General features: G+C 41.5%; 1 protein-coding gene across 1 annotated transcript in view; it reads left to right on the forward strand.

Annotated features, from left to right (window-relative positions):
* Positions 1-25,443, forward strand: part of TBC1D8 (TBC1 domain family member 8) — a gene marked incomplete in the record, with an annotated part of 2,215,010 nt that overhangs the window by 739,828 nt on the left and 1,449,739 nt on the right. The window contains 1 exon segment of the mRNA XM_044071089.1: positions 7,407-7,524. Within this exon segment, the coding sequence (XP_043927024.1) occupies positions 7,407-7,524 (118 nt within the window).

A 25,443-nucleotide genomic window follows, 5' to 3' on the forward strand; every position in this document is an offset into this window, starting at 1 on the left:
TTTGTGGTAGATGGTCTCCCCTCAGGTTCTTCAGGGCAGACCCTTTGTCCTTCCTCTTCCTGTGGCTACTGTGACAACGGATGCCTCCCTGATCAGGTGGGGGGGGGGCATTTTCAGGGCAGGACAGTCCAGGGCACATGGCAGCCTTTCGAAAGCCACCTGTACATAAATGTCTTTGAAATGAGAGTGGTGCGTTTTTAGCATTGCAGGCCCTTCAAGACTCTCAACCCACCGGGACTATTGCAATTCAGACAGACGATGTCTGTAGTGTGGTACATCAATAAGCAGGGCGGAACCAGGTCCTACCCCCTATGTCGAGAAGCACTCAGACTGCGGCAGTGGGCGATCTCTTCTCAACGGATGTTCTTCGTCTTCCATTGCTGCAGTCCTGACTATTGGGTATAGTCCGCGTCCAGTCGGCCCGAATTCAGAGATAAAGCTGTGGCGTCGGTCAGGGCGCGTAGACTGGACGTCAGTACATCAGGTACTAATGCGCATGACCCGACGTCATATCCTCAGTCTTTGCCGCGTAGTCCGATGCAGAAGCAGTTTGCGAGACCATTTTGATTTTTCTATCCTCAAACACTATCTGGACATTCCCAAGTTCAAGATGTTATCACTGGTAACTTTAGATCTCAAAAAAAAAGCTACCTTTCATGTGCCTATAAGGCTAAGTTGCAGAAATATCTGCGGTTTGAACTGGAAATTCTCATTATCAGTTCTCTCTTCAGGCTTCAAGAATTATCCCTATCCTTACTTGCTGACTGCCAGTTCTCTGGCTCAAGAAAGGGAAGTTCTTCTACAGCACCTGGAATATAAACTGCATAGGAAGTTACAATGGTATCTCAAAAATGTATGGACACAGCACTGCCAGGATTTGGACACTGTCATTCAAATAATACCTTGCCTTCAAAAGAATTCAACAGAAGAGATGTTAGCAGTCCAGTTTGCATTTGATGATTTTCAAGGAGTTACTTTTCCAGGGCAGGGTGTTGATTCCAACAGACAACACAACTGTCATGTGGTATTGAGTGTGGGCTCTTCAATATCTTACTGAATTATTTGGACAAAGGTTTTCTTTTCTCTTCCATAAAGATGCTGCAGCAATTTCAGCTCACTATGATTGTGACCCACCTTTGTTTTCATGCCTAAGGTGGTTTCTAGTGTGGCTTTAAACCAACTATTCATTTGCCCTCGTTTTTTGCAGATCCTCAAAATAAAGGGAAAGTCTAGCAGTTTGTTGTTTTCTTTTTCTTGTAGGTGCTTGGGCAAGCCTGTGTCAAAACAAACTATTTTCTAGGTGATTTACTTTTGCATTGCATTTTTCATATTCCCATCATGGCAAGGCAGCTGGGATTAGGCCTAGGCCTCATTCCACTACTACTGCCAGAGCAATACTTTGCTAGGCACTTTGCCACTTTCAGTCTATAAGGCATCTAGGCATTATCACCACGCCTTTGTTTCTAAGCCAGGTTTGGTTTGCTGTTGTTGTTTACTGTTGCTACCTCTCAGCTGACCTTATTTGCTACCTCTGCCTTGGGATAGTAGGATTCTGTGTGGTCACTGCTGCAGGGCAGGAAGAACATAGTACCATTTTGTACCTACACACCAATGTGATGTTAGAGGATTCCATTGCTGCTGTCCAAACTTCTCCTTGTATTTAGGGAATAGGTGTGGTTGGTGGGTTTGGTTGGCTTATATTTTGTATTATATTGTATATATATATGTTGTGTTTGTATTGCAGGTTTTTGTTTTTGGGACTTGTCTGTCTTCTGTCTTCTCTTCGAGAAAGAAAGAGAAAAACAATGATGGACGTGTCATCATGCAGATGCCCACGTACTGGCGCTGGGCGTCAGTCTAATGCGCCCTGACAACGTCATACTCTCTGGTATTGGGGCTGACTGGGGCGGACTATACCCAATAGTCAGGACTGCAGCAATGGAATCCTCGAACATCTACATTTATGGTAGGTACAAAACTGTACTTTTCTGGTAGCAACGCATATCCCCGGGAAGTCCAACGTCATAGTGGACAGGCTGAGCAGAGTCATTCTCATGCCCCACGAGTGGTCTCTCAACCAGCTAGTAGCAGGAAAAATCTTCAGAAGATGGGGTCAGCCTTGCTGCGATCTTTTTGCAACCCCTCAAAACAGCAAGTGCCCAGACTTCTTCACCCTCTTCCCTCTCCCAGGTCTTCTCCCCAGAGATGTTCTAGTCCACGATTGGCCCTGGGGTCTTCTGTATGCTTTTCCCCTTTTCCCTTAATTACTCAGCTAATCCAGAAAGCAACTGTTTTGAGATCCAGAATGATCCTTGTTGCCCCTTACTGGCCTCGACAAATTTGGTTCCCGATCCTGCAACGTCATCTACTAGATCAACCCTGGCATCTGGACCCCAGCGCCAGATCTTCTGACACATCAACCGGGCTGCATCAGTCTCTCCAATCTCTCAACCTCACAGCTTGGTTGCTCCACTTCCAACCCTAGCTAGGCTTCCCTCAATCTCTCATTCAGTTTGACACATCATCCTCGCTTCGCACAAGTCTACTACCAGAAAGACTTACGCTAGCAAATGGAAGCGTTTCTCTGTTTGGGCAGGGGAGAAACAAGTTGACCCTTTTACAGCCCCTGTCCATACAGTCTTAGAGTTTTTAGCAGAACTTTTTCAAATGGGATCTTCTTCAGCCACCATCAGAGTTCAGTTGGCAGCCATTGCGAATTTTCACATTGGATTGTCGGAGACCAGCATTATGTCACACAAACTTTGTAAAGCTTTTCTAAAAGGAACCCTCTTACTTAGGCCCCCGGTAAAAGATCCTCTCCCACCATGGGGCCTAAATTTGGTGCTGTCGTCTTTAATTCTCCCTCCCTTTGAACCTGCGGTTTCCTGTTCATTAAAGTTGCTCTCTTGGAAAACTCTGTTTTTAGTAGCCATCACTTCAGCGAGAAGGGTATCAGAACTTCAAGACCTTTGTGTTCGCCCTCCTTACCTTGTGTCACTTTGGACTAATCCGTCCTTTTTACCCAAAGTACTCTCTGAAAAAAATCTGAATCAGACCATCGATCTTCCTGTTTTCTTCCCACTTTATACCAATAGGTCTGAACGGAAGTTACATTGTGTCGACGTTCACCGTCAATTACGCTTCTACCTGGATAGAACCAAGCAGATGAGGAAATTGGAACAGCTCTTCCTGTCTTACGTGGAAGGGAAACCAGGCCTGCCAGTTTCCAAAGTAACCTTGTCCAGGTGGTTGACCTCTGTTATGTTGATTTACCAATTGAGGCATAAAGAGCTCCCTATTAAGCCCAGAGCTCATTCAACCAGAGCATTAGCTTCTTCAGTAGTCTTTCAGGCAAGATTGCCAATGGATTCCATTTGTGCAGCGGCCACATGGGCCTCTCCTCATACCTTCATTTCTCATTACAAGCTGGACATGACCTCTAGAAGTAGGGCTGATTTTGGTTCCACTGTACTCAAGAGTTTGTTCCATTGAGCCACCCAGGACTAAGGTGCTAGGGACGCTGTCCCATCCAGCAAGAATGAAGGCGAGATTGACAACTTAACATTGAGAAGTTATGTACTTACCATAACGTTCCGTATTAGTTGTCTTCTCGCCTTCTTTCTTGTGTCCCACCCTCCATCCCCCTAGCCTGGCAAGACCGAGAGTATCTTCTGAGATGTGTTATCATGAGAGTTTTCTCCTTCGCTATCTAGATATATATATATATATATATATATATATATATATATATATATGTATATATATGTATATATGTATATATATATATGTATATATATGTATATGTATATATGTATATGTATATATATGTATATATGTATATGTATATATATATATATATATATATATATATATATATATTCTCCGTCATGGTGGGGACATGTATGTCCATAGTGTTAGCTATCAAACGAGATCTGGGTATATCACGCCTAGCATTATGGGACATAGGATAGCCTCGAGCCGGTAAAAATAGCTCCCGAGCTTTAGTAATAGGCCGAATCGGAGCAGAGGTTCGGCTCCGAACCCATCCAGTAAGAAAGAAGGCGAGAAGAGGACAACTAACATGGAACATTATGGTAAGTACATAACTTCTCATTTTTTTATGTTGGGTATTTAAAAAGGAGCTGGGATTGCTACAAAGTGAATGTAAAGAAAGGCCGAAGATTAGCCCTTAAAGGTTTTAGACAGAAAATGTGAATACCATTCTTGAACGAATTACTGTATTTAAACATTTGAAAGTTGAATATAAAACTCTGCAAGGTTTATTATATAGCTGTGGTGATAATAAAAACTACTTTGCAGGGATTAATGTGCAAACTAAAGCAAATACTTGATTCCTATGCTGAGTTGATACAAGAAAGTCAAAAATGGAAAGCAGACAGTAATAAGGACAATTGTGAAGATATTTGTGGCCCAAACAATATAAGGGGAATTGTGATATAGTTCACAGTGGTGAATCTAAAGATACTTTGAAACAAACTGTGACTATATCTAAACCTAAATTGCCCAAAGAATGTCAGATCTGTTTCATGAAATGATCCCCTCTGAGTAGGGAGTGTACTTGTTTAAGTGCATACCCAAGGAAGTAAAAAGAAGAAAATCCTAGAATTGGAGTCCAAAGTTAAAGGTGGTGAAAAAGAAACTGTTTAAGGTGAATGAAGAATTGGCCATGGTAGTGAAACAGAAACTAACTCCTTGAGCAGAATGGAAACTGTTCATAAATTCAATTGTTACTGCTATTGTCAGTTTGAATAGTTGACTAGCACCTTTGGCAAATTGCATAGTTGTGTGCAAAATTTTAAGAGCAAATTGTGTCAGTATATGATTCCATGAGATTTAATATGAATGATTTAATATGAACAAGGTGGTGTAAACAATGTGCAATACTATCAGTATGGTTACAAGTCCTATGCAACCTGAAAAAGCAATGTTACTAGAGCTTTTATGTGAAATAGAATGGGAATATGAGGAGAGCAAGAAGCTATGATGGAATTTGTGAACAGAGACCAAGTGTGTGATAATTTTAAAAGTGAACAAATTGCCAAAATCTGTTAAGATTGTTAGAGTTCAGAAAACTGCATCTACAGCTACAGTGAATGTAATAGAATAGTCTAGAACTAGACTAGAGAATCACAGTGGCACAGTGTAATTCTGTCTTTAATGGATGACCAAAAAAAGTCAACATAAGAGGAATGTGTGCTAGTCCTGGTGATAAGGTAAGACGAGAAAAGTCTATTATAATGGAGGAATGCAGCCAAAGAATTGAGTGTGGAACCATGGGTTGGCTTCCTTGTCAGACTGTCCTTCAAGTTGTCATCCAACCTTGGAATGGCTTTGCAGTCCCATCAGTTAACTGGAGTTTCCTGTGACTGAGATGTGGAGCTGTTTGCTATACGAGGTGTAATAAGGCAGCTGAAGGGATTAAACTGCAGATAGATTTCCAGCCACCTCTAAGTGCCTAAGGCAAGAAGGTGTGTATATCAAGTGTCCGTTATGAATAAGTTTAAAGTGAAAAGTATCCACTGAGTATATTGAGAGGTAATTGATGGGAAGGGGTTACACTACAGACAAACTGCTCATCTTTCAGTATCTTGGAGAGAGAAAACTACACTAAAGTTACCTGTAAGTTTGTGGGTATTCCAGTCAGCAAACCCTTAACAGGACTGAATTAAATCTGTACTCCACATAAACTGAATTCTGATCATTTATTTGTGAAAGGTTTGGGCTGTATGAATTTGGAAAAAGCTAAGTTTTAAATTAGTATTTAAAGACCAATAGAAAAACTGTAGGAGTTGTACTGAAGTTAGTGTCCAAAGTTTACCATAGAGAGAAAATTATTTATATTGCTGACTGGTTTATGCCTGAAACACAAATCTAATAGAGAATGTGTATAGTATTTAAGCTAATGACACCAACATGTAAGAATAACTTATTCCTAAGGTTTGCAACTAGATTTGTAACCAGTAAAAAGTGAGAGTACTTGCATGTACACAAACTGGATGAGAAACAGGAAATTCATCCCTGGTTTGACACCTATGTTTCTGATGCAAACAGGTAACCTGTAAATGGTTCATCTCCCAGGCCCATGCTTACACTTATCAAGGGTATCAGAATTTGTCAGAGATTTGGGATGCATGGCTAGGCTTAAAAAGCCCCTTGTGTTCATTAGCCTAGTAAACGCCTATGAACCTATGTACAAAAGTGGCATGATTGGTAGCATTTTTGTGGTTGACTTTATTAAACTGGTACTCAAAGTTTATAGTATGTTTTAACTTTGTCATCACACAACCTTGTTAAAGAAAATTTTTTTTTCCCCTTTTTGCATGTTACATCTAGTTGCTGATTTAGTCACTTAGATGATTGCCATCATTAATACAAGTGATTATGTAAGTGGAGTCCAAAAACTGTAGAGCTCCTGGCATAGTGATTTTTTTTCTCTACATTCATTGCCAACAGTGTGCCTGTGCCAGTGAACTTTGGGCCACAGAAAACCTGAATGGGGAAGAAAAATAGTATTCATTAGATTGCAGTGTAGTATCCAGTATGTTTTTGATACCATGCTGATATTGGGTGCCTTCTGTGTGGAGTCTGCATGTCCTTCCCACGGTCGAGTGGGCGTTCGAAAGACATGCGTTGAATGGGTGTGCCTTCGTTGAAGGTTGGGCGTCGGGCTGGCAACTTGACACCATAAAAACCAACTGCCAATCATTAGCAGACAGGAGTTCCTCTATGGCAACTCCTAACCGGGAAAAGCTGAAAAACTACAACAACATTCCATGCATGGCCAGATAGCACTATAGACAACCAAATACTGACACCTTGTAGCAGACTTTACTTATGAACTTGAACAGAGTATTGCCTCTCCATTCCTTGACACATTTCTACATTGTTTTGCAGGGTCCACCATGGACTGCAAGCCATAGTGCTGCAATTGAGTATGGGACTTTGATAATGACAGGTTATGTTAATAGTGTGGGAAGGTTCCACTGGAGAGTTGTTGAAGGGTGTGCTGCAGAAGAATGCAGTAAATTAAAGTAAAAATTGCTCTGTAGCTGTCTGCATGCCATTTTACATTTTAAGTACTGGTTTTGAGTGCATGTTTTTGCATCACACACTGTTGTCATGCCACCTGAACTAATGATGGTTATGATGTCCATACTGTCAGTGTTGAGGCATTTTCTGTATTCATGTATTCTGAGACTCTACTTATCTAACGTCTTTTTTTATATACATACACACACACATATATATATATATATATATATATATATATATATATGTGTGTGTGTATTGTAAACTGAGGATTTTTTTGTCTTAAAATGAATACAACATATGATCTGTTCATTTGATGTTCATGTTACTTTATCTACATTGTTCTTATTTTACAGTCTATGAACATTCTGACTTCTGTCTTGCTGCTCTATGCTAAAGAAGAAGAAGCCTTCTGGCTCCTTGTTGCTGTCTGTGAACGAATGCTTCCTGACTACTTCAACCAGAGAGTTATTGGTAACCGTTTCTCTTTCATTTGTTGCTACCTAAAAAGCTCATGTTTTTACTTGTCTTCTGAACAGAAATATATAGTTGGTCTTCATGCTTATTTCAGTCTGATCTATAGCCAGCTTCGGTGATCGTTGCAGATTTTCCGTATTTTATGAGCACATACTGCAGATTAAAGCCTGGCCTTGGCTGACATTAATTATCTCTGCTAGTAAGATGAATTTGTGAGTTTTTCAAACAGCAGGAGTGGTTATTGTTACTAGAGGAACTTTATAGTGGCTAGAATGACTTTAAGGTGCGTGTGTAGTCCTTGATTGCAGCCTAAACTCTTACCTCTCAACTGTACAGATTTTCGCAGAATGTCCAGATTTTTGGCTCATATTTTTGGCCTGTTCTCATAAAAGTTGTGGGTTTCTGGCAAATCACTGGAATGAATCTGAGGATTGAATTCACTAAATGTCATACGTTTGAGTTTCAGATTTAAAATCCTTCAGAAAATGTATGTTAAAACAAACAAAAGAACAATTGACTGCTGTATTTTCTTGTTTGGAATTAAAACAAACCCTGTTACTCTAAGTTTATAAGAGCAGTATTTAAAATATGTCCCTATTTTTGGGCCTTTGTCCCCCCATTTTGTTGGGCTTTGTCTAGATTTCTTGCACTGAGGTTGAGAGGTATGGTAAACTGCAGAATTTGACATAAAATATTTCTCACTTTGATTGTTGCCCTGATACAGATATTTTGACTGTATTTCATAATTTGATTTTTAAACATGTTTATTAAACTATTAGTTGACTTAGGCAAACATACATTAACAAAAAAGAAAACAAACCATATTAGTGTTTTCCATTTGCATACATTAAACCTCACATAACTTTTCTTTCTTTGTAATTGTCATCAGTCCAACATTACAGAAGTTGCTGAATTCCTGCCTCCCGTTAAACCTCACTCCTCCCCCTGTATATTATTCTGCATGCATTGTTGCGATTTCTATTTCTAAGTAGTGTGCTCCTTCCCTTTTCTAAAGATCCCTCTTTTATTTCTTGTTTCTCTGTTATATTATTCAGTAATTTAAATTCAGTTGATTTAGACTTTGATTTCCATTTTCTAGCAATTGCTTTTTTTGGCAGCCAACAGAATTAAAATGAATAGGGCATTACTATATCTAGGCAAATTAGATCCTCTGTCCCAGCTCGATAGTCATTCCTTAGCTAAATTCATTTGTTCACCCAATATTTCGGACAAGAGTATTCTGTAGGGGATTATTAAAGTCTACCAACTTATTCCTCTCCCAACATACATGTTCTCATTTACCTGTTTCTTCCCCATTACCCCTCCATCATTTACGGTCTACCTGAGGAGAAATTCTCTGAAGTCTTCTTGGAGTATAAAAATGCCTAAGAAAACATTTCCAAGCAACAATCTTAAACCTTCTGGATTTTGTTGCATACTTGGGAGCCGTGCATATGTCCTCCTATTGTTCTATTGTAAATTGCTTTTCCATTCTTTCTTCCCCAATGCTTTCTAACCCCCTCTTGATTTTTATAGTTGTCATACAATATTTTATATGGCCTTCTAATTTTATAGGAAGTTACTAGATTAATAGCCCTAGAGCCTGTTTAAGCATAGCCATTCATGCCCTAATTTTCCCAATTATCAGTGCCCATAGAGTAGATCTACAAACTGCCCCTGTCCATAAGGACCACAGGTTTCAAGCCAAGGGTGAATTTGTGATTTCCCATCCATTGGTCCAAGTTCCATATGAATAGGCCTAGGGAAAAACTCCTGTTTCACATGAATGGGGGGAGTCTGTTCCAGAGGAGAGGAAATCTCAGAGACATACCTGTCCCGCCACAGATTAGGGTCTATATTCTTATATCAGATAATTCTAGTGCTGTTTGTTTTGTGAATGTGTAGCAGATTCATCAGGGCTGGATCAGAGAATGCTTCATGCTGGGCATAGATTACCACTCAGTAGTCTGGTCTGTAAGACACTGCTTACAGTGAAAGGGCTTTGAGGTGGTCTGCATAGGACATGTTTACACCCTGCATTGTTTGTGAGGAACCTCTGTGGCTGTTGTAGGTCTAATGAGGACTGATTTATAGTAGGATTATGATCTCCTTAGAAGTGGATGCCATGTCCTTACTTGTAAGTTGCACCATGTAGAAGGATTTTCTCACTGTTATAGACTAGTGGTGATCAAAGATCAGGTTACTGTTAACCCGAGTTCCCAAATTGCATGCAGCTGGGTCTACTGTTAGTGGAGTTTGATCAATGTTGTAATTTGCAAGGGTGGTCATCTTACCAGAGGGGCATGATTATGCAATATTTTTGTAATGATTTTTAGGTCATAGTTCTATCAGAACTTCCTAGGGTATATCTCCATCAGTAGGGGATTCAGTGATTACACTCAGCTTGAGGTTGTCAGCATATGTGGTCAGCTAAAGGCCCTCTACATTTCCTCGACTTCAGAGAAGTTATTCCAAATTGGAGAGGCCCCATTACCGAACTCTGTGGGACACCACTAGTAAGAGGCCCCTTGATGGAGGTGGATTCCCCCCACCCTAACTTCATGTGCCCCATCTGTGGGCCATTTGGCTATCTTTCAGGTGACTTAAGGATTTATGTCTAAATTTGTGAATTTATAATATCCAAGTGAGGTATTATGTCAAATGACACTGCCAGGTCAAGGTAGGCAGTATTTACTGATGTTCTTCGTGTTTCACTGTTGCAGTCATCACTAGTGGGTTATCCCTGCTAGGTAACCCTCAGCCGGCCCGAAATACCAGAGTAAAGATTCTCCCTCCTGCATTGGCTGCGGTCACCAGGGGCGGATGTCAGGTCCATCAGTGGTATAAAGCAGGGGCAGCCTGTGCTATTACATCAGTCTTTCTTGCCGTGGAGCCTGATGCAGAAGCAGTTTGCGTGGGCATCGGTCAGCCGTTGACAAAGTGAAGTTGAAAATGACTAAAGCTAAGTATCCTGTTGGGGATTTTTTTCTTGCAAACTGATGTCCAAAAAAGTAAATAAATGTCTCTGCTGTCGAAAACAGCACACCGAAACTTTCATAACCTGTATGTAACTTGTTTAGGCCCACTTCATGACATCCCCTGGTGTCGGTTCTGCACCCTCTTTAACTCTAGGGCCATTCGACGTAGAGCAGAAATTGTAGCTAGGCATTTCAGAAACAGGTCTGCGCATTACAAAATGGTCTGTCAGTCAACATGCAGTGGATATTCCCAAAAAGAGAAAAGATAAAGAAAGGGACAGACCACATAAAATTAAGCCTACAGACTCCTCCCTGAAGCCAGTCATCAGCTCTCTGGAATTCAGTGAGGCACCTACTCGCAGCCCCTGATGCCTGACTCGATTTCTTCACAGGCCTCTACCGAGACCCTTTCGGAGTCCAGTACACCGCCGGAACAGTCTATATGCCGATATTTCAGTTGTCAACCATGAGGTTGGGTCAGGAGCCGCTGTGCCAGGCACTGGCTTCCGAGAAGGCTTTTCAGACAATTGATGCCAGACAAAAAAACGATGACCACGCCGCTGGCTACAGCCACTCACAGGCCCATTGAAGCACTGAGGCTTAAGAGCAAGACCACTCCTACAAAGTGTTCCTACTCGCCATCTTTCTCAAGCCCAGCCTGCTCAGTCACAACAACTTAAGATGGAGAGGACCTTATCTCTTATCAGAGGTAACCAGACCACTCCATCCAAAAGGAAAAGGGATCTTTCCCCAGACATTCTATCAAAACGTGACACTAAAGAATCTGATTATTTGGATTCTGATGATAAACAGCAGCCCCTTACCCCCTTTGAGGATTCTGATGCAGAGGAATCCATTCCTTCTGCATTCCCTCATGAGGACCTATCCTTTGGTGAGACTTTGCACACCCTCAAGGAACATTTTCACTGGGAAGCTCAGGATTACCTGCAGTCTAAGAGACTAAGGGAGTTTTTAGATCTCCCCCAGCACAAAACCTTTGCCATCCCTGGAGGTGATGGAAGATGTTTTTTTATGGAGTCTAGCCTCACTCTTGATGCCCCCCCCCCTGCACCTAGTAAGCCAGATAGGTATTACAGGGTGCCAGACACCCACAAGTACTTGTTCAAAAATCCTGCAGCAGACCCAGAGGTTATCACCCAGAGACCCAAAGGAGCTAGGGGCCAGTTCATTAAAAAATCCTATTCCTTCAGACAAGGACAGCAGAGTTCTAACTGGGTAAAAAAGTATATATGTCTGCTACCTTGGCTGTTAGAGCTCTCAACTGCCAGTTCCATATGTTGAAATATCAGCAACATACCTTGGAACTATTAAAACAGAAGATTTCATCCTTACCAGGCAGCTCTATTTCCAATGAGCTAGGGTAGCTCTTGCACTCCAGCTCTCAAGTGGCAAAGCATTCCCTACACTGTGGATACGATGCCCTGGAAGCCTCTAACGGGTCTGCTGTGGCGGGGTCAGTCATTAGGAGGCATGCATGACTGAAAGAGCAACTTCTGCCGGATCATGTTAAATCAAAACTCCTAGATGCCCCCTAGATAAGGACTGCTTGTTTGGATCTAATGCTGAGGAGATGATCAAGAGAATGGAGGTTATGTCCAAATCTATGCAGACAGCTGAGACTTCCTGCAGGTCCAACCTCCCAGATTCAGCAGGAACTTTCCCTCCAAACATTGGTCCTTTCCTACCCATCCCAGACCTGGACAAATGAAAGCCTGCAGGGATAGACCACCCAGTCAGCAGTCCCAAAGACAACAGAAGACCAGGCCATGGACCTCAACTACACCCATGGCAGGGAGTTCTAAGTCCACTCCCTACCCTAAGGACTTGCAATGACTACTCTTCCCCCTCTGCCACTCACCCATCCCTCAAAGGTTAGGAGGAAGGCTGTCCCTTTACAAAGACAATTGGCTATCCATCACAAAGGATAAATGGGTCCTAAAAATCATTTTTCAGGGATACAGATTCTCCTTGAAAGAAACTCCAACCTTAACAGAGTACCCAGACATACCATCAAATCAATGGGCAGAGGCACTAAAACAAATTAACTCATTAACCCAGAGTACCTTCTTATGGCGCCTGTGTGCTTAATACCAAGCGCGCCATGAGAAGATACTAATTTCAGGCTGTTACCCCCGAGTACCTTCCTGAAGCGCGAGAAACTGTAGTGAAGATTTGTAGTTGAGCTTAATGTAAAACGCACTGAAATCGTAACTGAACATGTAAATTGCATTATATAGTTACGATTCAGTGTGTTTTTACATTAAGTTCACATTAAACTTTTGCTATAAATTCCGTGTAAAAGGTTCTTGATAAAGCAAGTGGTGGTAGCCAATCGGATTCTTGCAATCCAAGCCACCACTTGCTCCACCCCCAACCTAATTTTCTTTTGTTTTAAACTACTAAACTCTCTATCTAATGCATCACCAGTCCACTACTTATAACATATTGTTTATCCAGCCATTTCATATAATTCAACAACATTCTATTGACTGTTGTATTTTTAAGTGACGCCTGAGGCGTGAATTCCAGTAAGACCCCCCACCCTTTACTTACTTCAGCCAGTTCTGAAATGTGATGTTTCTAAGGCTATCTACAAAAAAACCCCTCCCACTAAAGGGCATAAATGATATGTTGCGTTTGCTGAAGAAACGAATGCCGTTAACAGGATTGCTGTAGACAGTTGCAACTAAAATTGATTTTTGTAGGATTCCATTCCTACACACAGCTAAATCTAGTTTGTGTAAAGGTAATGGGAACGGTACTACAATTTCAGCATAAATACGAAGTTGATTGCAGCAGTCGCTTGATGGAAGACAGAGTGCGCAAATTGAGTGAGTGTTTTGATTACTTAGTCAGTGTTTGACACCCCCCCCCCAATAATTTGGAAAGTTCACGTATTTTTGTGTGATGCCTGAGGCATCAATTCCAGTAAGATCCCCACCCCTTACTCATTTCAGCCACTTCTGAAATGTGAGGTTTCTAAGGCTTTTCTTATTACTTCTATATCCAACACTTCTCGGGCTCCTTAGAAACCACAAAAAAGTCCCCATCTCTTGACTAAGATGCTGTTTACCTCCGTAGAAATCTAGAAGATAATTAGCTCAACAGGCAAAATTTAAGCCAGTTTTTTCAGTAAAAACTCCATTGGCTCAGATTCCAGTATAAACTGCAATTTAATAAAATAAAAAATAAACAGCAGCACAAGTTTTCAAATAGTATTTCAGCAAGAATAGAAGCCGTCAGACCTGCAGTCCTTCTCTTCATCCCATCTTTCTATATATAAAAAAACCCTCCCGCTAAAGAGCAGAAATGATATGTTGCGTTTGCTGAAGGAATGAATGCCGTTAACAGGATTGCTGTAGACCGTTGCAATTAAAATTGCTTTTCGTTTTTTTTTTTTTTTTAAGTAACTGCTGCTGTTTTGTGATTGTGTTTTTTGTAATTTAGAATAGTGTTTGTGAGTGGTTGTGGATCGTACTGATATTTTATTTTTTTGAAGGAGGGTTGAACAGATGTTCCAGTAGCAGTTACCTCATTATAGCAAGTGTGTATATACTCCGGAACAGTGCACTGCTGGGTTGAGTAGATTAGGATGAGACTTCACGGAGTATTTAGAATAGTCAAATGGGTACTGATATATTTTTTAGAAGGATGGTTGAACAGACGTTCCAATAGCAGTTAACTTTTAAATATTAAATATTGCTCTTATAAACCTAAAAAGTTACAGGAGTAACAGGGTTTGTGTTAGCAGACATTTCCTGAGGGATGTGAAGTCTTTTCTAATATTATATTCTATATTTTAATATAATTAACTGTACCCAGGTGCTGCACTGTTCAGAATTTTCATAAGGATGGTACCTACAAATTTCTTTTAACATGACAAATGTTTAGTTACCCATAAATATGCTTGCAGCAATGAGTTCACGTTGGAGCTTTTGTCCATTTTCATATGCTGTATAGTAATAAAAGGCAAAGTATCTTGACCTGAATTGTGTATTCTGTACTGCTGGGTATGTGTTTGATTTAATTTAACTGTACTATGGGGCTTCGTTCAGAAGTTGTCACACTAGTAGGGGTTGTCACCTTGTGTTGAAACCAAACTGCGTTGTTCTTCTAGAAATTCCAGTGCATATTTGTACAGTTATTAGTATTTGTTTTTTTTACCATAGAGTTTGATGCTAGGGAAGAAATGTATACTTATACTGATATTTCTATTTATTTTATTCCTTTTGTTGACTGAGATAATTATTTATTTTATTCCTTTTGTTGACTGAGATAATGTGGTTGTGCTAAGTGCCACTTTTCAACAGAGCCCACAGGAGACGAGCTCAACAGGTAATCACAGTAACAAAAGTTACACCAACTACAACTGCATAGCTCAACATTGATGTAGCATTAACATGCATACATCAATAAGCAGAACAGGTAACAACCATACTATAATATATATATATATATATATATATATATATATATATATATATATATATATATATATATATATATATAGATCAGGTGCAATAAATAGGTTAAAGACGAGCAGCTTACTTGCTGATGGTATGTTTTTTTTTTGCATATGTAGATAATTTTAAATGAGAAACTTCACATATTGCTAGACTGTGGACCAGCTTATCACATAACCTGGCAAGGCCCCATGTATTTGTTGTTAGAGTAGGCAAAACTGTGTTTTTATTTTAGGTTAGGTAGATAAATCCAATAGGCCCATTTGATTGTTAGCAGCTCTAACCTTTAATCCTGTATGCTATATTTCCAGATACATTTATGTTGTAATTAGAGTAGGAGATGGATAAAACATTGGGTGTAATTTAGTTTTTTTCCTCTTTGTTCTATAATCATATATTTATATTTGTAGTTCATTTTTATTTCATTCCCAAATTGAATGTGACCACCTTATGTAGAATATGTTTTGTAGTAGTTTAACACTGAGCCACCTTTTTAAGTTGTTGGCATTACAGCAATTTAGTGTTGTTGCCTCACAGTCAGACGCTGTCCGGTTCGATTCTCAGCTAGAGCGTCTTCTGCGTGGAGACGTGTGAATGGGCGCACCTTCGTTGAAGGTTGAGCGTCAGGGCTGGTAACTCGGCACATAAAAATCAACTACCAATCATTAGCAGACTGGAGTTCCGCTGTGGCGACCCCTAACTGGGAAAAAGCCGGAAGACACAACAACATTTTATGTATTTTTTGCTGGTTTTGGATGAGCTAGTGAATTTATGTTGACTGGGGGTACCTCAACGTTTTACTGAAGGGGTCAATTGGGTGAATGTTTCATTTTGGTGCATATGTATACATGGACATACTAAGGCATACACAGTTAGAAACTTCTGGCGTGCGGACTGAAGAGTGCTTCTCAAACAATCTGGAAATATATCGCTGATAAGTATATTTATTGGCACTTTTTCAGAGTTCTGTATTGTCTTAATTTTTGCCTGACATTATTATTTTAGATATTGGCTGGCATTGTTTTTTGTTTATCTGTTCTGAAACTGGTTCCCCCCTATTCCTGTAGTGGTGTTAGTTTATAACACTGGTCTAACAGCTTTTGTTATCCGATTGCTTCAAGGCATACCAAAGTTTGTTCTTCAATTTTTCCCTTAGATCTGCTAGTTCTCTCCTCTCCTGCAGTTTTACTAGCTTATTAGTTTAGCACTTTACCAGACTTCTTGTAGCAATTATTGTAGCACACAAGTGCTACCAGCACTAAACTTTCTACTAAGAAACAGCTCCAGTACTTAATGCCCATCCCACCAGGCATGTGTAAAGGTCAGTTCCTTGTGCTTTCTCCTATTAACTTGGTAAACTTGGGCATCCAGAGGCAATGTAACAACTGCCTCATGTATACTGACAATCCTCTCCTCTTACCTCTCAACAGTCAGACTTGTGAGATATGCACTTATATATCCAAACTGGAAGCCATGCACTCTCCAGCCAAGACCGGAATAGCAGGTCGAGGAGAAGGTCAACACCCCAGGGATCACTCCAGTGGCTCTACTCTACAGCCGTGTGCGCCCAATAAAATACTAGAGAAAGGCAATACAGAAGAGCTATCCCAGGTAACCCAAGTTGAGCAACTGGCTGCCTGCCGGTCATTAGCTTATGACCAAGGACTGCTGAGCTTTTTATAGTGAGCAGCTCTGGTGTAGGTGTTCAACACTTTTTAAAAATGCTCATGGGATTTTCATGCAAAATTTAGCTGTGATCTTGGCTTGTTCTCTGATTTTTAACATTGCTCACATGGATATTTTGGACACTTTTTCTGCCTTAGAGGGAATGGTTAGGTGAGATAACCTGAATTAATACTTTTAAATGGATCAGCCAGATAAGTTTGACAGTTTTGCTTGTCTTAGTGTATTTCTGATTATACTCAGTAGTTGACTGCGATAAAGGTAATTATTTGCTGACCACTACCGGTATGGAGCTACCCTTTATTTTGGTCATTTTTCTTGAGTTTGTCATGTGTGGAAATTTGGTGGGAGGAAGGGTTTATATCTAAGTGATATAGTTTTTTACTGAGTGACTCTGGTCTTACTGATAATGACTCTGTGTGTTACATAGCAGCTACACATAGGTTCATAGGTTCATACTAGGCTATCTGCCCAAGGGCATTTATAAGCCTAGCCCATAGTTATGTGGCTTTCGCCACCCCTTTAGTTTGAATAAAACTATGCCTATTATTTTGCTGTGCCTCTGTCAAGCAGTGACACTGAAGTAATCCCTGGGGTATATCTGCGATCTCCCATCCATTGGTCAAGATTCCTCTTGAACAAGGCCAGCGAGGTGCTCTGCCTCACATGTACCGGGATTTTGTTCCACAGCATAGGGAGTCTCTGGGTGATGAATCTGTCCCTCCAGCACGTTCTATTAATAACCGTGTCAAGGTTTAAGTCTCCCGCCCTTGTGGTTCTGAGGGATCTAGATTTTTTGAGGTGAAGCATATTCATCACATCTGGGTTTGACATGGCCTTATATGTCAGGCACAGGTCACCTCTGAGCAAGCGGTATGAGACTGAATAGAGCTGGAGTTCTTTCAGTCGGGCAGCATAAGACATATTTTTGAGACCCTTTATCCTTTTGGTGAGGAACTTTTGGGGCCTTTCCAGCTGCTGCAGGTGTCTGGTCAGATACATTGCGAATGGGGCATTGTACTCAATCATAGGTCTAATGAGTGATGAGTACAGGGGCGATGACCTCCCATGATCTAGATGTGAATCCCTTCATGATCAGGTGGCCAATGTAGAAGGTTTTCCTAACTACTTTAGCAACATCAGTGTCAAGCGAAGGCTACTGTCAACCTGGGTCCCCAGATCCCTGATGACTTCTGTGCTCAGTGGATTGCCACCTATATGGTATCTAGGGGTAACCTTGTTTTCCCGAAGGGTATGACTATGCATTTCTTGGCGTTTAACTTTAGGCCATGGCTCTGGCACCAGTTATCCATTTCTGTGAGGCCCTTCTGAAGGATATCTGTGTCAGATGTGTTTTCGACTATGGCGCCCACTTTGCAGTCATCTGCAAACTTTGTCAGCCATAACCCTCCTGTGTTTGCTTGTACTTCAGAAAAGTAGATGCCGAACAAGAGTGGACCCAGGACTGAGCCCTGTGGGACACCACTTGTGACAGGCTTTGAGTCTGACATGGCTCCAGCAACTCTGACCCTGTGGGTTCTGTCACTTAGCCAGTTTGCAACCCATCTTGTGATGTATGGGTTTACATTCAAGCTGATGAGTTTTTCGATGATACCTGAGTGGGGTATTGTGTCGAAGGCCTTTGCCAGGTCGAGGTAGGCTGTATGGACTGCCTTTCCCTCATCAATGGCCTTGGTGACTGTCTCGAAAAAGTCAACCAAGTTTAAAAGGCATGATCTGCCTTTGACAAAGCCAAACTGGGTTGGATCCAAAGTCTGCAAGTTCCCTATGTCTTTATTTATGAGTTCCATTATGATCCTCTCCATGGCTTTGCAGATAAGGCTTGTCAAGCTAATGGGACGGTAATTTCCAGGGTCGGTGGAGGCACCGCCTTGTGAAGTGGGACCACAGTCGCCGCGCCACTCCTTGAGTGCGTATCCTGAGGTGAGGCTAAGATTAAACAGCTGTCCTAACTGTGGGTTTAATTCCTCATTGAGTTCGTGGAGCACACAGCCAGGGACACCATCCGGTCCCATGGATGCTGTGTTTTTGCCTTGGAGAGAGCAGTTCTCACCTGGGCGTTGGAGATGTTTGGGGCTACAATCCTCTGGTATAGATATCTCTCCTTTTGGGGAGAAGTTTGCACTGAACCTGTCAGCCAGTATGTTGGCAATGTGTGTAGGTTCAGTAATCTTCACATCATTTTGAACTAATTCTGAGCATATCTGGGAGTTTCCTCCTAGGTTTCTAACATAGCTAAAGAAGGCCTTAGGATTGTCTTTTGAGTCCTTGGCGATTTTTCTCTCAAAATTTGCCTTGGATGATTTTGAGAGCTCTTAGTTTTTTTACTTATAATGATCAAAGGTGTCTTACCTTTCAAGGATTTTGCTCTATCTTGTAGTAGCTTCCTCCTTTTGTTGTAGAGCTTGTTTATGGCTGGGGTCCACCAGACTGGACGCTTGCCTTTGGTACAAAGAGTCTTAGTTTTGTTTGGGATTGCCTGATCCATGCAGTCCTATAGGTGCTGGTAGAAGGCATTTGTAAGTGATTCAGCGGTTTGAGTAATGTTTACCACTGGTTCAGGGGCCTTAAAGGAGACCACACTAGTTTTTAGAAGTGTTAAGTCGGCTTTTGAGAAGTTTTTCACTGTGGTCTTTTTTATTTCAGGTGGGGGCGGGATGAGGACCTCCAGCGAGATTAGTTTATGATCTGATCTCACCAGTGAGGGGTATACTTCCGGTGTTGAACATTGTGATCCCATGTTCGTGATGATGAGATCAAGTATGTTTTCTCCTCTTGTGGGGATGGTGACTAGTTGTTCCATGGCATTTGAGTTTATGAACTCCAGGAACCTTTGGGCTAGAGTGTTTGGGCTTGAGTAGTGTTCCCAGTCTATATTAGGGTAGTTGAAGTCACCTAGTATGATGGTGTTTGGAGATACATTTATCCCCTCCAATGTTTTCAGGAAGGCCATGTGAGGTTCCTGAGTTTGAGAGGGTGGCCTGTAACATGCTACAAATTGCAGAGCAGTCTTGCCTATGGTTAATTGCACCATGATAATATAATGAATGCCTACTCAACAGGTTATATGGGGCAATTAGCACCTGTGTCTGAACATGCATAACTTTGCAGGAATGAAATGCGGGTCATTAGCACATTACCAATAAGCGCAGTTACAATATATCACTGACTCATCACTTTTCAGGCCAAACTCTTAGCAGCTGTCATTGTTATTCACATATGTAGTAGTAGTAATCATGCTGATGAATACACAAGCCAGCTTTGGGTGTTTCTCCACTTTGAGTCATTGCAAGCCTCTTCCCACACCAGCTTATTTCATTTTTTTACAATTTCAAAATGTTACAAATGTATGACACAAAATCTGGACATAGATTTTAAATATTGTTCTTTTTAACTTGGTTACTAGAATAAATGTGTTTTTTTTTTTACACGAGAAAGTTGCTAGAATAAGAGGATTTTGTGGTAGACTATATGAAGGTTATGAATAATATGTATATGTTATTTAGTGCCTTGCATCAGTAATGGTTTTCCTGTAAATTACTACGGTCATATGATATACTACACAATGACTCTCTTAGGGGTATACATTTATCCTTTTTTCATGTTTTTGTGTGTATGTGAAAGAATGTTTTACATTGTTTACTTTAATTGTAAGGCAATGACAATATCCAAACTCATATGTTGTCTTTATTTGAGTCTATCCTGTGCTGCTGTGGTAAAATATTTCCTGTGCTTTTGAAATGTGAAGTCATTTAATTGAGTTACTGATTATAGTCTTGTTCTTTATTATGAAATAGGTTTAAATATATATTCAATATATCTTTGTGGGTATCTGTGAGGCACATTTCAGCTGTTGAGTACTTGCATATCTATTTGTTGAGCTACCCATGGTCTAAGGTAGCTTCGGACTCTGGCCCACAAGGCTGAGGATAGATTGACAATTGACACCATAAGAAAAATAAGTGATTTTCAAAGGCTGAGAACTTGGAGACTCTTCAGCTCAGTCCCATAGTGGTGCTGTCCTAAGTAAGTATGGCCTCTGGGGGGGGGGTGCATTGTGATGCGATGTTTCCCTGAGGGAAAGGACACATGCAAAAAAGACAAAGCCTGGGCCAGTCTTGGTCTGTTCATATGTTGTTTTGGTATAGCCCAACACTCGGTCTCCTTCCCTTCAGGTGTAGTAAATGTATGTAGGGCAGGGCAAGAGGGTTTACATTAGCTCCCCCCTTTCACTCCTTATGGCCATTGCAGAATGGACACATGTAAAGAGATAAGGCAGAGTGGATAGAAGTGAAGATTTGGATGGGCTAACCAGGTAATGCATATGATATACATATATATGTAGTCTTCCAATAGATCTGTCAAACATCAGTAGTAATCTGTTTGCATTTTCTTTCCTGTGCAGGTTTGTCCACCTTCTGACACTGACATGGCTTCACGAGCAGGAAAGTGCCAAGTGAGAGTGTGGGTATGCGGCCATTCCTACATTCACTGGGCTGCCAGCCATGCCTCCGTAACTGAAAACCAGTACAACTTGAGCTTCCCCACATCCAGCGTGAAGGTATACTGGATTGCAAGAAGAGGCATGCATTGGAACTGAGTACTGCAGTTGTTGGAAGAGAAGTGTTCTATCTACCCTGAGCCTGACATTCTTATGCTGCACATTGGAGGGAATGATGTCATCAGTCAACAACTCGGAAGGCTACGGTTTCAAATTACAGCAATTTTTGAACACCTTGGTGGCCACGTTGTCATTTTCTGTGGTCTAATATAATTCCTCGACAGATGTGGAAAATGGCAAACAGTCAACGGGCAGCACACAAGGCCAGACGTTTACAGAATGGGTTCATGCATGGCCTGATGCACAGGGTCAGTGGATCTACAATCTGTCATGACAGCATCACCGCAGAAGATATTTACCTGTTCAGAAGGGATGGCGTTTACCTAACTGAGGAGGGCATTGCGTTGTTCTTGACTGACCTCCACAATGGTGTGAGAGCAGCTATGCAGGATTTTTAATATGCAGCTTGTGAGAAGAATGAAAAACACCCATGACAAAGTAGGGAACAGTATGGTAAGTAAAACTGTATTCTGAAATGTGTTGTGTAAAATATATATTTTTCTGAGTTTGGCAAATGACTGTTGTAAGGGGCTGGTGAAGATGCTGAGAAAGAACAGTTTCAGGAGAGTGCTAGCACGTACAATCTAATATGTCAGTAACCATTCTGCATGTACCCATTCAGCAGTATATTGGCTACACCAAGAATGTGTATATTTACAATCATATGTCTCTACATGGTAAAACAACTGGGTCTGAATGCTGTGCGCATGTACAGATATCAGTTTTTTTTAGGACTCAGGTTATGGAAATTGATTTTTTTTTCCTATTTTGGTACATAACTTCATAATGGAGCATCTGAATGTGCTAAGTAATACTTCATTCTGAAGACAGTATTCATTGTTCCAACATGGTAAAAGAACTGTGCATCTATTTTGTACGCATTTACAGATATCCCAGTTTGTTTCGGACTTAGGTTATGGAAATTGATTTTTTTTCATAATTTGGTACATAACTTTGTAATGCAGCATCTGAATGTGTTAAGTAATGCCTCATTTTGAAGACAGTTTTACTCCTTGCAACATGGTAAAAGAACTGTGTCTGGGCACTATACACATGTATAGATATCACAGTTTCTTTAGTCTTGTAGGGTTATGAAAATTAAACATTTTCAATATTTCTCATTATTATGCCCATATCTTTGCAAGGGAGCATGGTGATGACGCAAATGATGCATCATTTTGAAGCTGTTATTGAGCCGCACAACTTCTACATTGATATGTAGCCTCTCTGTTACAGGTGATGAGATGTTATGCTTTGTTTATTTATTAATTATGAGAAATATTATATTAATCATATTTCTGTGAATATCTCCATAAATGAGCATCACACTGTAATGTTTAAGGTATCATTTTAAAGCAGTCATTCATACAAACAAATTAAATATAAATTGTATGGGTCTACATGGCACACTGCCCAAGATATTGTGCTTTGCCTTTCCAAAAAGGTAAAAAATATGCACAATATCAGCATTCGTTGCCAAATATTTAATAATGACTTTGATACACGCTGTCAACATTTACACTGTTGGAAAGTTCAATGTCTGCTGAACAACTTTTGCATTTACCTTTTTAGTCTAGCTCTTATAGTTAGAGTTATGAACATTTGTTTTCTGTATGGTATTAGAAATGGATTTTCTGAAAATGAGCTCAGGCTGCACTGTTTCGATGGTGGAATTAAGCAGGCAGCTTTTTCTGAGCTGCTCCGGAGTGAATGAGTTAAGAAACTCTGTGCACAAAAGGCAATGGACCCTGTCTTACAGGAACAAACTGGAAAAGGGTTTTATTACAGATTGTTGCTGGCGCCCAATTCTGGGTCAGTCCATACTAAACCTTTCCCTGCAAGTGCCAAAATTCTAAGTGCTCACACTCCAAAAACTGTTACCCATACTGAACCCAAATGCCTGGCTTGTTACCCTGGGCCTAAAGGATGCCTACCTTCACATTCCTATAAGGGAGTCTTGCAGAAAGTTCCTTCGCTTCAGAGCAGGCTCACAACACTTTCAGTTCTCTGCTCTGCCCTTTGGCTTATCTACTGCTCTCAGGGTTTTCACAAAATGCCTGGCTCCGGTCATTGCCTTCTACAGGCAGCAAAACATCCAAATTTACCCATATTTGGACAACTGCCTCATCCAGGCAGACAGCAGGGAAAAGCTCCTGGAAGACCTTGACTTTGTCAAAGCCCTGTTTATCTCTGTAGGCTTTACCATCAACAAGGAAAAATCACATTTTCAGCCCACCAGATAAATCACCTTCTTGGGAGCTCTCCTGGACACAGCCAACCAAAGAGCCTTCCTCTCTCTAGAAAAAGAACTTCCTGCGCCAATACTTCTCCCAGTTGGCTGACAGCACCTTACAGCAAGGAAGTTTCTTCAAGTGCTAGGGTACATCACATCCTGCATTCTGTTGGTGCCCTTGGCCAGACTGCACAGGAGAAAATTGCAATGGTACTTAAAAAAAACATTTGGTGCCAGCATTCGGTCTCTGGAGACACATCTGCCCCTTACCCCCTGATTAAGAGCTGAACTCCTATGTTGGCAGAAGCCTGCTCACTGAGAAAGGGCCTACCCTTTCTGTTTCTTCCACATGGCCAGACTATCACCACGGATGCCTCAGACAAAGCCTGGGGGGCACACTTGCGCAACATCTGCACCCAAGGCACTTGGGACTACAGGGACCTACACCTGCCCATCAACCAAAAGGAAATGATGGCAGTACTCAGGGCTATCACATTTTTCAAGACCCACCTGATTCCAGGGGTACTCCTCATCAAAACATGTTCATGTGGTACATCAAGCGGGGGACACACACCTCTACTCTCTTTGCTTCTCTGGCAGACTGCCTCTATGATGGTCCTTCATCTGATAGCCCAGTACATTCCAGGGGAGCACAATACTCTAGCAGACCACCTTAGCAGAAACTGCTTAGACCCCCATGAATGGCAATTTCAGATGGAGACCTTCCTCTGTATCACACAGGCATGGGGAACACCAAAAGTAGACCTCTTCACCTCCATACAGAACACCCAGCTGGACTGGTTCTGCACCAGGGAGTTCCAACCAGAAGCCTGGAAGGTGGATTCTGTATCGTTCCACTGGGGCGCAATGTGTTTTATGCATTCCCTCTCTTGCCAGTGATACCAAGGGTACTGCTGAAGATCAGGGAGGAAGGGCGGGCCAAGAGACATCTTAATTGCTGCAAACTGGCTCAGGCAACATTGGTACCAGTTGCTGCTCAGCCTAATCAAGGAACCACCCAGGAACCTGCCTCTCACAGAAGGACTTCTAACTCAAGCAAAAGGGTTAATACTGCACCCAAATCTGCAAACTCTCAACCTATCCACATGGCTGATTTCCCAAAGGAGGATAACAACCCACTCTTGAGCAAGGAGGGTCCTGGACATAGAGGCCAGGAGGCCCAGCACCAGAAAGTCATACTTAGAAAAATGGAAAAGATTCCACTCCTGGTGCCAAACTAAAGGTGCAAACAGCTCCCAGACATCTCTCTCTCTCTCTCTCTCTCTCTCTGATTCTAGACTACCTGGCAGAGCTAGTGAAAAAAGGATTATCCTTGTCTTCCATAAAAATTCATGTCTCTGCTATCTCTGCCCATTTTCATACAGAGCAAACTTTGTTCTCCCACCCCTTGCTAAAACAATTTCTTAGAGGGGTATCTCACATAAGGCCACCCAGGAGGCCACCCACACCTGCCTGGGACCTTGACTAGGTCTTGGAAAAACTGACCTAGTTTCCCTTCGAACCAGCTGCCTCAGCAAAACTAAAATATCTTTCCTGGAAGACCGCCTTCTGCTGGCCAGTACCTCAGCTAGGAGAGTTTCCAAGCTCCAGGCTGTCATGGCCATTGAGCCCTTTATTCTCTTCCATTCAGACAGGGTGTCCCTTAGAACAAATCCCTTCTTTATGCCTAAGGTGGTGTTGGACTTGGCACTAAACCAGGCTATACATCTCCCCACCTTCTTACCCAAAACTCAAAACACAGGGGAAAGAATCCTTCATTCACTAGATGTGCACAGACAACTTGGATACTATTTGGATAGAACCAAGTCTATCAGGAAGACTGACCAACTCCTGGTCAGCTTCTCTCCAGGGCAGAGGGGAAACCTATCTCCAAGC

The sequence above is a fragment of the Protopterus annectens genome, chromosome 5.part0 (assembly GCF_019279795.1).
Source record: "Protopterus annectens isolate FY-2018-M chromosome 5.part0, PAN1.0, whole genome shotgun sequence".
Lineage (NCBI taxonomy): Eukaryota > Metazoa > Chordata > Ceratodontiformes > Protopteridae > Protopterus > Protopterus annectens.